Source organism: Somniosus microcephalus, chromosome 5, assembly GCF_052327205.1.
Source record: "Somniosus microcephalus isolate GS21.2 chromosome 5, FLI_Smic_1.0, whole genome shotgun sequence".
NCBI classification, from domain to species: Eukaryota; Metazoa; Chordata; class Chondrichthyes; order Squaliformes; family Somniosidae; genus Somniosus; species Somniosus microcephalus.
The window spans coordinates 279953360-279968039 of NC_140991.1; the positions used below are offsets into that span (position 1 = coordinate 279953360).

Consider the following 14680-nt stretch of genomic DNA (forward strand, 5'->3'; position numbering starts at 1 on the left):
AACTTTGAATTAGCAATAGTTGTATATAAAATTGCTGAGCGGGTCGCAATATTCCATTTCAAAATGCAAAAGTCCCACGTCATAGTATCTCAAAGGGGAAAATGTATTATAAAAGTGTCAACATTTACCTGCATACCAGTTACGGCTATAGGTGGCACGGTTATCAATGATACACTTCATAATGTTAGCTGCCTAAAATAGCTGATAAAGTAGTTAATGGTTTAAAAAAAAAGTTTGCCTGCAGTTGCAGACTGTTGATCAAAGGCCACCATAGAGCACCTCAACTCTCAGCCCCTGTGTCAGCCAGCAGTCAAAGTACAGTCAAGTAATGTAGGGAATTAGGTTTAATGAGAAATGTAAATTATTCTAAACAATTTACGGCTCCCAGACTTCCTCTCACCACACCATGCTTACTATTTTCTTCCCTGCTTACTCTATAAATACACTGCACCTCATAGCAACACACCTGCACTCTCGCTAACTTCACCTCACACGTACACACAGATCGGCCGCAGATGTTGTTCATGCTCCACTCCAAGCTTGTTTTACTTTAACTCCAGGCACACCAAAACCCAGGCCGATCCACTTTATTGAGCAGGAAAACATCCTTATCCCACTGTTCCCCTTCACAGAGCTTCACAACAGGTGCTAGACTTCCTGGAGTAGGTGTCCATTTTGAGATCAATCTTGACTGCCCTCACCACAGCCATTGATAACCAAAGACAAGTACATCTATCCATTAATCTTGAATATCACATCCTGAACTCCAGCTGAAAATGCAGGCTTCGATAAGTATCTGAAGGGAAAAAAATTGCAGGGCTATGGGGAAAGGGCAGGGGAGTGGGACGAGCTGGGAGTCGGCACGTGCTCTACAGGCTGAATGGCCTTCTTCTGTGCTGTAACCATTCTATGATTCTAATAACCATCTTCAAACCTTGAACATCTTTTATTACCAAGACTTAGCTTGCTAACAAATGAAAAAGTACAATACAGCAGCATGGGCTATGTCCAAATACAAAAGGGTGCAGTCATATACGAGGGTGCATAAATTTACATGGCATGCAACCTAAAACATTCGAGAGAGGTGCATGAATCACCTCTAACAAAATTAACATTGCAGTATGACCCTGTGTATGTGAAAGTGATAAAGATGAACTGATAAGAACTGACCTGTTTGAATCAGTAATCACAACTAGTTTTTCCAAATAAAATTCTTCTACCTTGGAGGTGAACTTCCAACTGTTCATGAGTGACTAGCCTTCTGCAGATTTGCCAAATGTATACTACAGATCCACCTTCAGATGCCCATCACTATCAGTAGTGACTGGCAACTTTCCCAGCCTGAACAACCACCCAGATGCTTCAATGCAATTTAAGATTCAGAGCCGATTGGGTTGTCTTTATTAGGTGGTGGGTTCAAGGGAAAGATGCATTATTAAATGAAAATAAATTCTTGCCACCCACCCTTACTGCTAAGGCAACAGTTTACTGTTAAAAGTATATTATAATGAACTTGTCTTTGTTTTTTTTAAAAAGCACGTACTGAAAGTCAGTTTTAACTTCAATAAACTAACTTTGCTAAAAATTAAACTTTGAAGGTAGTCTATGTGACCACATACCCGCTCCCACGTAAGTTCTTCTGCAGCTCTGTCCCATTCCAGTGCATTCCAGTTCATGTCATCTGGAGACAGAAAAATAATTTTTAATTCATTAATTGAACTCAAAGCCAGCACATTAAATATAATTAATGTGCACAATTTTCTCCTTCAGTACTTTATTGTTCAGTATTTAAGCCTCCCGTCAGCTGCTTTGTCACGGCATTTTTCTAATTGAATGAAATTGAGTAGAGGATGGCTGGGGGTGCGGCAGGAGAAGCTTTTGCAGCTGATCAGAAGTCGACTCAAACAAACTGAAAATTATTAGCGGATGCCTCAGAGTGCATCAAACATTATACTACATACATTATATGGAAAGAAGGAAATATAGTTGTCCAAGTTTGCTGATACAAAAAAGGGGTGGCGATTTTGGGGGGGGGGGGGGGGGGGGAAAGCAGGGTGTAGCAAATAACGAGGAACATGTAGATATAGAGATTCAAATAGGTTTGAACTGGTACTGGAAAGTGACATTATTTAATGTGGACAAACGTAAGGTGATGAGATTGGCTAAATGAAATAAGCAGTGGGAATTTCAAGATGAATAGTAATAACTCCAGTAGAAAGATTGACAGCTTGTCGAAGCAACTGTGCAACAATATAAAGACGGCAAACAAAATATTGGGGCGTATAGGCTGAGGGACAGAAGGAATGTCCCAGTCGGAGCAGTGAGCTTGCATAAAGCACTGGTTCATCCCCACTTGCAGAACTAATGTACAATTTGGGTCATCCTGGAGTTGGGTAGGTACAGTGGAGGACAACTAAATGGATATCAGGGATTGGGTACTTGGGATACAAGGGAGAGACGCTCAGCAGTCATTGGTTCTGGAAAGACACCGTTGATCTATTGATCACCTGAACAGATTTAGATGGCTGTCTCTTGACTGATCTCTTACTGGAACAATTAAGTATGCTTCATGGGCTAGTGTGAAGAAAAGGTCTGCAACGGCTTCATAAAGGAAAAGGTCTGCAATGGGTCTCAGACCCAGGACTAACCCTGCTCAGGCCACCGATTTACCCATCATACCTTGAGCGCCATTGTTGGCATCGGCGCCATCTTCTACCACCGCATCATCATCATCATCATTCTCATCGTCCTCATTCTCACCCTCGTCTGCCCGAGCGTCGGCATTCTCTGCTACTGCAGGGGCAGCCCCGGCGGCTGCTGCTGGGTTTTCTGCTGCCTGGTTTGCTGGTTGAGCAACTTGGGGATTCTCGGCTGCAGCATTCGGAGCAGCTTGAGGCTACAGGATTGAAAATGTTTATTAATTACACCAAATTTAAAAATTAATGTTTACCGCACAACCATAACATTTCAGTAAAGATTTTTTTTTGGGCGGGGGGGGGGGGGGGCGCGGGCAGGCGGGAAAAGAGGGGTAAATTAATGTTGAAATTCTCAACCTTGTATCTCTGATTAGACTTGGATACAGACCAAAACACTAGCTAAAGCAGGGTGCTACATTCACTGCAGCAACTTTGTTGCTGATATATTACTTTTACAGTAGTAAAAAGGAAAGAGAAATATTAACTTGACTATTTAATAAAACCCAGATTAAATTTGTGACTACAATCTACCCTTAAAAAAAAAAAATTAAATCTACTGTAACGAGTTTGCCAAAACAAAAAATGTTTCTAGATTTGCTGTCCCACGCTTGTCCACAATCCATGCATTGCCCAGTGATCAGGCTGCTTGGGACTGATAGGTTAGCATCTAGAGTAAAAGTGTATAAAATTGAAGTGATCTAGTTTAAAAGTAAAGATGCAAAATTAATTGATATAAAAAAAATAAGAGAAAATAGAAATTGACAGTTTTGTGTTTTTAATCCCTAAACTATATAATGTGGACAGCATAAGGTTACTAAAAATACAATGCAAGTATATTATGGGAGGGGGAGGAAGCACATGGAATCCAAATATTCAGTCACATCGTCCATCTTATTAATTATTTCCAGTAAAAAACATAACTTAGGGTTATTTCTATAGCCCCTACCTCATTCTGTTGTCCAACTCCATTGGGTGGTTGGGCCTGATTTTGTTCTAGCCACTGTGGAGCTCCACCGTGTACGATCTGTTCTCGTAACCAGACAAGGCTAATGAATGCACAGAGCGTGCATGTTACCACAAAACAACCCTGCAAAGAGTCTGCCAGCAGATTCTCCCTGGAAATATATAGACCAACGAAAGTTTAAACATGCAGTTCTACAGCTGAAGTGGTTTGAAATGTTAATTTAAAATTTACTATCCAAAAGGAACTTCTATTGAGTAAATCTGTGCACATCACATGGCTCACACAAGTGATGTGAAGTTTAACGATTCACAAAAACAGCAGTCCTGCACCTGAACTGAACGGGTCTTCCCGTCGGTACTAAATTTAGAAATACATAAACTAGCTCACACTAGGCTAACCTTGAACAAATCCAGTTTCAGAGGCCAGAATGCCTGTAGGTCAGAGTCAGTTAGCTGAGGCGAGACATTAGAAGTTGTTTAAGACCAGTGACACCTGCTGTGTACAACTTGTGCCAGTTACGAGGGTTTAGCTACAAACTTAATCAGATCCTTGATTTCACAGGACCAACTTGCCATGACTGATAAAAGATGGATTTTTTAAAATTGAAATTTTACAAAAAGGAAAATAAAAGTATCACAATAAGATCTAGTTCTGTCCAGATAACAAATACTGCTACATAACGCTAATAGTTGAAGGACTGCAGCAGCATTTTTAATCACAGTCAGCAATACAGGTAATTTTTAATTCCCTTGGCAGCATACTGACCAATAGTATGAACGTGGTATAAGCATGCTGGGATGGATGGAGCAAAAACTGTTAAGCCAATGGCATTTATGTTGAGGATTAGAAATTCATTAGACTGGACAGGGGAACAAAGCACACCAGGACAAGAGAGGACCCTAAGGTGAAGAATGTGAGTCACTTCTTCCAAAGTCTTTACAGCACACCAGCAATCCTGTCAGTGATGCACGCCCAGGTTTACGGCGTTGTGAGAAATGCCGAATTTGATCACGACGCCTTACTTGCCAATAATGAATTTTTACTTGACCAATCAGCTTCCAAGCCAAGAGGGATTACTATATTTCCTAATGGCAAGACAGCTCCTTGCTGGCTGACCCTTCATTTCACAGGTCTGCTGCTCTTTTACAACCAATACAGCTAGTCTTAGGAAGGCTACCAGTGAGGGGACAAAACAAAGGTTTAACAGGTTGCAGCAAGAACTTATTTTTGTAGGGGTGGTATTAATTAATTCTTTATCCTGTCCTGGCCAACATTTGTCTTTCAACCAGCACCACTAAAATAGATTATACACTTATTTATCTTGTTGCTGTTTGTGGGAGCTTGCAGTACACAAATCAGTTGCTGTGTTTCCCCACATTCCAACAGTAACTAAACTTCAAAAATACTTTGTTGGCTGTGAAGCATTTTGATGTGAAAGATGCTAAATAAATGCAAGTTCTTTAACTGAAATGATGATCGGTATTTACACAGAAAACAAGTAGGAGTATACACTACTCTAATGTATAGAACGATTTCTCCAATTCAGAAAATGTATTGATAAAAATGGAACAAATAAGATTGCGCCACCATTAAATCATATATTCAAGAATATCCCAAAATTCAATCAGTTCATGAACAGAAACCAGTAATATTTATAGCTTCACTACATTAAGAAACCCAAAATGCTCTCTAAACTAGCCCATTACTCCAACTTTACAAAAAACAAATGCCAAGATACATAAACTTACGTGGATAACATATCTAGCGGCAGTGTCAACAGCGAGCTCACAGAGCCAGTAAACAAACATTTGTAGATACGGCCTAAATAGAAAAAAAGGAACAGTGAAAGGTCACTTGAATTACAGATTGTTACCCAAAATAATATTTTTTTACAATTTTAGTATAATTAGTGAGTGTCACAAATATTTATAAAGAAACAGAGGCAAGGTAAACAAATTATGCAAGAGAACTGGCCCAAGCCAGGCCAGACAAATGGGAAAATTTATCTTGAAATATATACACTAACATTTTGCCTTTAGATCTTTTGAAAATATTTTGTTTGGCGAGAGCGAGATCAGTGCTAGAGACTTTGACATCCACAGGCAACATCAAGTACACATTGTTCAGGTCACAGACCAGATGCAGAGTAAAACTGCTATTTTCCAGTCATTCTCACGATCCAAGCAAAATCGTAATTAGTTGCTAGGTATGGGCAGTTTTTGCACTGTGGACCCACTTGATTCAGACTACCAGATTCATTTCACACAGGACCTGTGTATCCAGCAGAAGTGGCCTTCAACCCACTCACATCAGCTGGATTTAAACTTGCATCACAGAACTGAAAGGGCAGTGTGTTAAACCCAGCGTATTGCCCAAAACTGAACATTCCTCCACATCACAGTGATGTGATCTCGGTCCCTCCACACACTGATGCTACTGCTCATTTGTTCTATGGTATGGTCGCAATGGAGAGTAGGAAAGATGAGAAAAAAGATGCTAATGATTTACATAAAAAGGAGTCATAGCAGAAATGAGCCCAGATGAGCCGATCATTGAAAAAAACAGGACAATGTCCAAGTGCTGTCATACAGGTATCATTAGCAATCTAACTGATTACACCAGGACCTGTTGAGGGAAATCATTTTACAGCACCTTAAAAAAAAGTTTGAATATTTATTAAGTCCTACTTTACTTAGTAGAGCAAGTAGAAACTGCAAGTCTACTTTTTGTGCAGATATGATTGGGGAAAATAAAACGGAATTCATTTTAACTTCTCAACACTCCCTTCAATGATGAAATGTCTCATCAACTTCTACAGGGCTCAAGGCTCAAAGTAAAGGGCGAAGAGCTGTTAGAGGGAGGAAAAAGCACCTGCAAAAGATCAGTGATCCAGAGCAAAACACACAAAAATGTAGGAGCAGAGAGCCATAAATACACAGACATGTTACCGTCACATTCTTACTTTTCATAATTATTCAGCAGAATTCGAATACCCTTTAAAATAAAAGCAATTTGGGAAATACATTTCTTGATTTTTTTTGGTAAATTTCAAATACTCAATCTTGTTGGAGTGGGATTAATTAGTTAGCTCTACCAAAGAACCAGCACAGGCACGATGGGCTGAATGGCCTCCTTCAGTGCTGTATCATTCTATGATTCTACTGTGCCTCTCTACTCTCGATATCCGAACTTGTCTAATTTAACCTTAGCCTTAACAAGAAACATTTTTTGAGGTTACTAGCCCCAGGCATGAACATAGTTGGGAATCTTGAGGAAATGCAAGAAACAAATCAACTGGTCCACAGCTATTGAAAAAAAAAAATAAACTGGCATTCCATAACATTTCCACTAGTAGATCTCAGTAGAGATTTGGAACTTTAAAAAAAAAAAAATCATTCTGGGATGTGGGCGTCGCTTGCAAGGCCAGCATTTATTGCCCATCCCTAACTGCCCTCGAGAAGGCGGTGGTGAGCCGCCACCTTGAACTGCTGCAGTCCGTGTGGTGAAGGTAATCCCAGTGTTGTTGGGGAGGGAGTTCCAGGATTTTGATCCAGCGACGATGAAGGAACGGCGACATATTTCCAAGTCAGGATGGTCTGTAATTTGGAAGGGAACTTGCAGGTGGTGGTGTTCCCATGCGCCTGCTGCCCTTGTCCTTCTAGGTGGAAGAGGTCGCGGGTTTGGGAGGTGCTGCCGAAGAAGCCTTGGCGAGTTGCTGCAGTGCATCATGTAGATGGTACACACTACAGCCACGGTACACCGGTGGTGGAGGGAGTGAATGTTTAAGGTGGTGGATGGGGTGCCAATCAAGCGGGCTGCTTTGTCCTGGATGGTGTTGAGCTTCTTGAGTGTTGTTGGAGCTGCACTCATCCAGGCAAGTGGAGAGTATTCCATCACACTCCTTACTTGTGCCTTGTAGATGGCAGAAAGGCTTTGGGGAGCCATGAGGTGAGACACTCTCCGCAGAATACCCAGCCTTTGGACTTGCTCTTGTTTCCACAGCATTTATGTGGCAGGTCCAGTTAAGTTTCTGGTCAATGGTGACCCGCAGGATGTTGACGGTGGGGGATTTGACAATGGCAATATTGTTGAATATCAAGGGGAGGTGATTAGACTCTCGCTTGTTGGAGACAGTCATTGCCTGGCACTTGTGTGGCACAAATGTTACTTGCCACTTATCAGCCCAAGCCTGAATGTCATCCAGGTCTTACTGAATGCGGGCATGGACTGCTTCATTTTCTGAGGATGGAACTGAACACTGTGCAATCATCAGCAAACATCCCCTTTTCTGACCTTATGTTGGAGGGAAGGTCATTGATGAAGCAGCTGAAGATGGTTGGGCCTAGGACACTGCCCTGAGGAACTCCTGAAGTGATGTCCTGGGGCCAGAGATGATTGACCTCCAACAACCACAACCATCTTCCTTTGTGCTAGGTGTGACACCAGTCAGTCGAGAGTTTTCCCCGATTCCCATTGATTCAATTTTACTAGGGCTCCTTGATGCCACACTCGGTCAAATGCTGCCTTGATGTCGAGGGCAGTCACTCTCACCTCACCTCTGGAATTCAGCTCTATTGTTCAGGGTTGAACCAAGGCTGTAATGAGGTCGGGAGCAGAGTGGCCCTGGCAGAATCCAACCTGAGCATCAGTGAGCAGGTTATTGGTGAGCAAGTGCCACTTGATAGCACTGTCGACAGCATCTTCCATCACTTTGCTGACGACTGAGCATAGACTAATGGGGCGGTAACTGGTCGGATTGAATTTGTCCTGCTTTTTGGGGACAGGACATATCTGGGCAGTTTTTCACATTGTTGGGTAGAGGCCAGTGTTGTACTGGAACAGCTTGACTAGAGGCACAGCTAGTTCTGGCGCACAAGTCTTCAGCATGACAGCCGGGATGTTGGCAGGACCCATAGTGGGGAAAATACTAAAGTCCATTATAAAAGATGTAATAGCAGAGTACTTGGAAAACAGTGACAGGATCAGACAAAATCAACATGGATTTACAAAATGTAAATCATGCTCGACTAATCTCCTGGAATTTTTTGAGGATGTAACTGGTAGAATAGATAAGGGAGAACCAGTGGATGTGGTGTATTTGGACTTTCAGAAGGCTTGCGATAAGGTCCCGCATAAGAGATTGGCGTGCAAAGTTAAAGCACACAGGGTTGGGGGTAAGGTCCTGTCTTGGATAGAGAACTGGTTGGCAGACAGGAAGCAAAGAGTTGGAATAAACAGGTCTTTTTCCGAGTGGCAGGCAGTAACTAGTGGAGTACCACAGGGATCGGTGCTAGGACCCTAGCTATTCACAATATGTATATAAATGATCTAGACGAGGGAACTAGATGTAATATCTCCAAGTTTGCAGACGACACAAAGCTGGGTGGGCGTGTGTGCTGTGAGGAGGATGCAGCGAAACTCCAGTATGATTTGGGCAGGTTGGGTGATTATACTGCATTTGCCATGCATCTGCCCAATGTGGATAAATGGAAGGTTATCCACTTCGGTGGCAAAAACAGGAAGGCAGATTATCTGATTGGCAATAGATTGGGAGAAGGGGAAGTGCAACGAGACCTGGGTGTCCTTGTGCACCGAGACCTGGGTGTCCTTGTGCACCAGTCGCTGAAGGTAAGCATGCAGGTGCAGCAGGCGGTTAAGAAGGCAAATGGTATGTTGGCCTTCATAGCGAGAGGATTCAAGTACAGGAGCAAGGATGTCTTGCTGCAGTTGTACAGGGCCTTGGCGAGACCACACCTTGAGTATTGTGCGCAGTTTTGGTCACCTTATCTGAGGAAGGATGTTCTTGCCATGGAGAGAGTGCAGCGAAGATTCACCAGACTGATACCTGGGATGGCAGGAATGACGTGTGGAGAGAGATTGGGTCGATTAGGCTTATATTCGCTAGAGTTTAGAAGAATGAGAGGGGATCTCATCGAAACTTATAAAATTCTAACAGGACTAGACAGACTAGATGAAGGAAGAATGTTCGCGATGGCGGGGAGAGTCCAGCACCAGGGGTCACAGTCTAAGGATAAGGGGTAAGCCATTTAGGACTGAGATGAGGAGGAATTTCTTCACCCAGAGAGTGGTGAACCTGTGGAATTCTCTACCACACAAGGCAGTTGAGGCCAATTCATTAAATATATTCAAGAAGGAGTTAGATATATTTCTTAAGGCTAAAGGGATCAAGGGATATGGGGAGAAATCAGGGACAGGGTACTGAATTTGGATGATCAGCCATGACCTCATTAAATGGCGAAACAGACGCGAGGGGCTGAATGGCCTACTCCTATCTTCTATATTTCCACGTTTCATAGCCTTTGTTGTATCCAGTGCGCTCAGTGGTTTCTTGATATCACATGGAATGAATCGAATTGGCTTCTGTGATGGTGGGGACCACAGGAGGAGGCCGATTTGGATCAGCCACTCGGCACTTCTGACTGAAGATGGTCGCAAACGCTTCAGCTTTGTCTTTGCGCTCGTCTGCCGGGTTCCGCCATCATTGAGGATGGGGATATTCATGGAGCCTCCTAGTCCCATTAGTTGTTTAATGGTCCACCATCATTCACGACTGGATGTGGCAGGACTGTAGAGCTTTGATCTGATCCGTTGATTGTGGGATTGCTTAGCTCTGTCTATAGCATGCTGCTTCTGCGGTTTAGCATGCATGTAGTCCCGTGTTGCAGCTTCCTCAGGTTGGTACCTCATTTTTAGGTATGCCTGGTGCTGGCATGCTCTTCTGTACTCCTCATTGAACCAGGGTTAGTCCCCTGGATTGATGGTAATGGTAGAGTGGGGGATATGCCAGGCCACGAGGTTACAGATTGTGGTGAAATACAATTCTGCTGCTGCGGATTGCACACAGCGTCTCATGGATGCGCAGTTTTGAGCTGCTAGATCTGTTCTGAATCTATCCCATGTAGTAGAGTTAGTGCCACACAACACGATGGAGGGTGTCCTCAGTGTGAAGTCGAGACTTCGTCTCCACAAGGACTGTGCAGTGGTCACTGCTACCAATACCGTCATGGACAGATGTATCTGAGACAGGTAGACTGGTGCGGACGAGGTCAACTAGGTTTTTCCTTTGCGTTGGTTCTCTCACCACCTGCCACAGGCCCAGACTGGCAGCTATGTCCTTCAGGGCTCGGCCAGCTCGGTCAGTCGTGGCGCTACCGAGCCACTCTTGGTGATGGACATCGAGGTCCCCCACCCAGAGTACATTGTGCCCTTGCTACCCTCAGTGCTTCTTCCAAGTGGTGTTCAACATGGAGGAGCACTCATTCATCAGTTGAGGGAGGGCGCTAGGTGGTATTCAGCAGGAGGTTTCCTTGCCCATGTTTGCCCTGAAGCCATGAGACTCCCAGGGCCACTCCCTCCCGACTGTATACCACTGTGCCGCCACCTCTGGTGGGTCTGTCCTGCCGCTGGGACAGGACATACCCAGGGATGGTGATGGAGGAGTTTGGGACATTGGCTGAAAGGTATGATTCGGAGAGTATGACTATGTCAGGCTGTTGCTTGACTAGTTTGTGGGACAGCTCTCCCAATTTTGGCACAAGTCCCCAGATATTAGGGAGGAGGACTTTGCAGGGTTGACTGGGCTGGATGTGCCGCTGCCGTGTCCAAAGCCGGTGCCTAGGTCGATGCCGGGTGGTCCGTCCAGTTTTATTCTTATTATTGTTTCTCGTAGCAGTTTGTTACAACGGAGTGGCTTGTTAGTCCATTACAGAGGGCAGTTAAGAGTCAACCACATTGCCATGGGTCTGCAGTCACATATAGGCCAGACTAGGCAAGGACAGCAGATTTCCTTCCCTAAAAGACATTAGTGAACCAGATGGGTTTTCACGACAAAGTTTCACGGTCACCATTACTTTTATTCCAGATTTATTTAATTAACTGAATTTAAATTCCCCAGCTGCCGTGGTGGGATTTGAACTCACGTCTCCAGATCTTTAGTCCAGGCCTCTGGATTACTAGTCCAGTAACATAACTACTATGCTACTGTTCGCATAAATTAGCTCATTGAATACTGCAAAATGTAGTTTAGTACTTACATGCTGTAAGAGGTACGACTCCCAGCCATGCAAAGGCCACCAATGTGTAATGGAACCAGTATCTTATTGCTGTACCAATACTCGTAACCAATCCTGCAAAAATATCCTGAATTGGAAGTCTAGATGGCATATCTGGAGAATAAACTGGAAAAAAACAAGCATCTCTTAAAACATAAATTTGCACTGATACAAAAGAATTTTTAAAAGACTATCACCATCTTGAATTTCTAATATTCTAGAAAGACATTTTTGTATACAATAAAAGTGTACACTGTAAAACATCCAGGATAGTGACAGATTGGAAATCCACCTCTACATTTTCAACAAGGTTTTCCAAAAGAATAAGTTTCATATACTGTAACTTTTTAAAAAATTGAAGATTTCATGAAGCAGAGGCTGCTGCAATATTGGGTACTTACAAAAATCCTGGTAACAACGGGCATTTTTAAAACATGACTATAATCCCCGACTTAGATATATATTTGAAAAAAGGAAAAGTACGGAAATGGGATTAGAGTAGATAGCACCAGTTGAAGAGCTAGCCCTTACACAATAGGTCAAATAGTCGCCTGTGCTGTAATTTCTACGATTCTATGACCTCCCGCATAATTTTACATAAAACTGGGCCTAAATCCAAAATGGTAAATTTTGTTTTCTTTTCTGCACCTACCTTCTATACCTTATCTTGCTTTAATGAGATGAACTAAACCACCTATTTTTCCAGTTGAAGGCGGCATTGTGGAGGTAATGGGGTTAAAACCTTACTTTGCTTTGTGACTGTCAAACTGTACTCAACACAGCATAGAAAACAGATTGGAATTTAGCACTGATGCAGGTTTTGTCCACATTTCTATTAATATCAAACTCCAAGACAAATCTTTACCAAACATTATACTTGAGATAATATATTATAGTTATGCTGTGGAAATCCAATTTATCAATGAAATTTGGGTGCAATAAAAAAAAAAGCCCAAATAAAAGTGCCACCATCAAATTTAGAAGGTTTAAAGTCAGTGTTCATTCAACTTCAGGAAAAAGTGTGCTCGAAGGTTACAGTCCAGCATAAGACAGTCCAGCATAAGTCAGTTTTTTAAGATAAAGCCTCCTTTTACACACTGTTCTGTCAAATCAAGGTGTCTCCTTTTAAATATACATCACCCCCATTTTAGAATAGAAATTTAAAATTAAACTAGAATTACAAAGACAGAATTCTCTAGTTTCTAGAGGCCTCTCACCGACAACCAAGAGGCAGCCCTTCGCCCCACCGTCAAAAATTAGAATCTCTCTACCAGGTTTAGTGATTGTTTTCCATATGCTTATTCTGTAAAGCATTAAGTAAATTTTAAAAATGTAACGGCATTATATAAAATGGAAGTAGCTGCTGATGTTTGTGCTGTACAACTTTTCTCAGCAACTTGTTTCCAGAAACCTAGGGGGTGATTTTGCCAATGGGGAGCTTCTGGAGGCGGGACTCCCACTTGTCGGGTTTCAGTCCCGCCTCCATCAACTTCTGGCCAACCCACGCTATTTTCCCTTGATCGATCTTGATAAGCCTGCCCAGCAGGCTTAGCAGGCCAGTTAAGGGAAAGCCGGTTGCAGAGAACGTCAACGTTTGACAGATGAATTGTCATAGTTTGACAGCTCTGTGAAGCTGTCAAACAGTGACATTCTCTGTAGTTTGATGAGTTTTTGAATTCAAGATCTCATCAAACCTCTTTCTTTTGCAGAAATTAGATGGTTGTTGCATTGGAGAATGCAACGACCATCTGTCATCTCCACCGCGGAGGTGCGAGACTCTCCGCATACCCACCGACTGAAGCCTGCAGGAAGAAACAATGGTAAGTACACTTTTTCTAACACTTTCCACTTACCTCAGATACTCACCTCTCCACACTTGCACCTATCACTTACCTTCACAGCGCACTTTTGCACCCCTCCGACCCCCGTAGACTCACTACTCGTCTCGGTGACCCTGGCAGAGTTTGGAGCCTTCGGGAAGCCCGCACTTGTGTGGGCAAAATGGTGATAAGCCTATTTTCTGCCCGTTAACTACCTGTTAACAGGCAGTTAAGTGGCTATAATCCCTTCCCGCCTCCAAGGAGATGGGACCCGGCACGGGACAGCTACCCGCCTCCTGGCAAGATGGCACGGGGGCAGGTTGGGCACTCACCCCCAAATTCTGCCATTTTCCCGGCAGTCCCGCCTCCCCAGGGCTGGCAAGATCGCGCCCCTAGTCTTTTTCCTGACCTAAAAAAGGTATAATGTGCGATATTAACAGACAGAAGTATCTGAATATACCTAATCGCTCAGCCTACAGAAATTCAAAAATAAGTCTGACTGCCACCCTTTTATATATTTAAAAAAGAGGTTCACCAATATTGCATGCTTAAAATTCAATGTCCCTCATTTCTATGGAATGCAATATTTATTTTTGTTACCCCAACTACTGACAGAAAACTTCTAGTTCTGGCTGGCGAGAGCCAAGCTCTGTTATCATAGACAAACCAACAAAAAGACAAAACAAGAACCCTGGCCTTGGTAACAAAAAGTCTGCTAAAACTTACCTCCACTTAAACATATAACAAGGTCAAAGCAGAAGTCCTGATTTATCAGCCTGGATTTTCCAAAGTAGGAAGCACTACCTGAACATCACCCATAGACAAAGCTGTTAGAATTGAACTAGATCTACTGTGTTAATGGGTATAACTACAATGAATCCAGAATTCAATAGTTGATGGATCATCCAAGCCCCAGGAACCAGCTCAGTCAGGCAACGAGAAAGCTCCCTAAAGCCACATTCACATATCCCGCCTCTAGATGGAGTAACAGCACAATATTTAAATATTGTCCACAGAAAAGACGACTTCAGAATTAACATACTGCGCAGTGGCACAAATCTTTTAGGAAAATGAGCAGAGGATTATTTAAGTCAATATGCCTTAAGGTTGTTCCATAATGTTTATAAA

At 42.9% G+C, this 14680-nt stretch overlaps 1 protein-coding gene across 5 annotated transcripts in view; it reads right to left on the minus strand.

Annotated features, from left to right (window-relative positions):
• Positions 1-14680, minus strand: part of marchf6 (membrane-associated ring finger (C3HC4) 6) — an 82709-nt gene that overhangs the window by 29512 nt on the left and 38517 nt on the right. For all 5 annotated transcript variants that reach the window (XM_085989003.1, XM_085989002.1, XM_085989000.1 and 2 more), the window contains exons 4-8: positions 11715-11858; positions 5409-5481; positions 3643-3811; positions 2680-2896; positions 1620-1681 (exon numbers count right to left, since the gene is read on the minus strand). In XM_085989003.1, coding sequence (XP_085845129.1) covers positions 1620-1681; positions 2680-2896; positions 3643-3811; positions 5409-5481; positions 11715-11858 — 665 coding nt within the window. The remainder of the gene's footprint in view (positions 1-1619; positions 1682-2679; positions 2897-3642; positions 3812-5408; positions 5482-11714; positions 11859-14680) is intronic.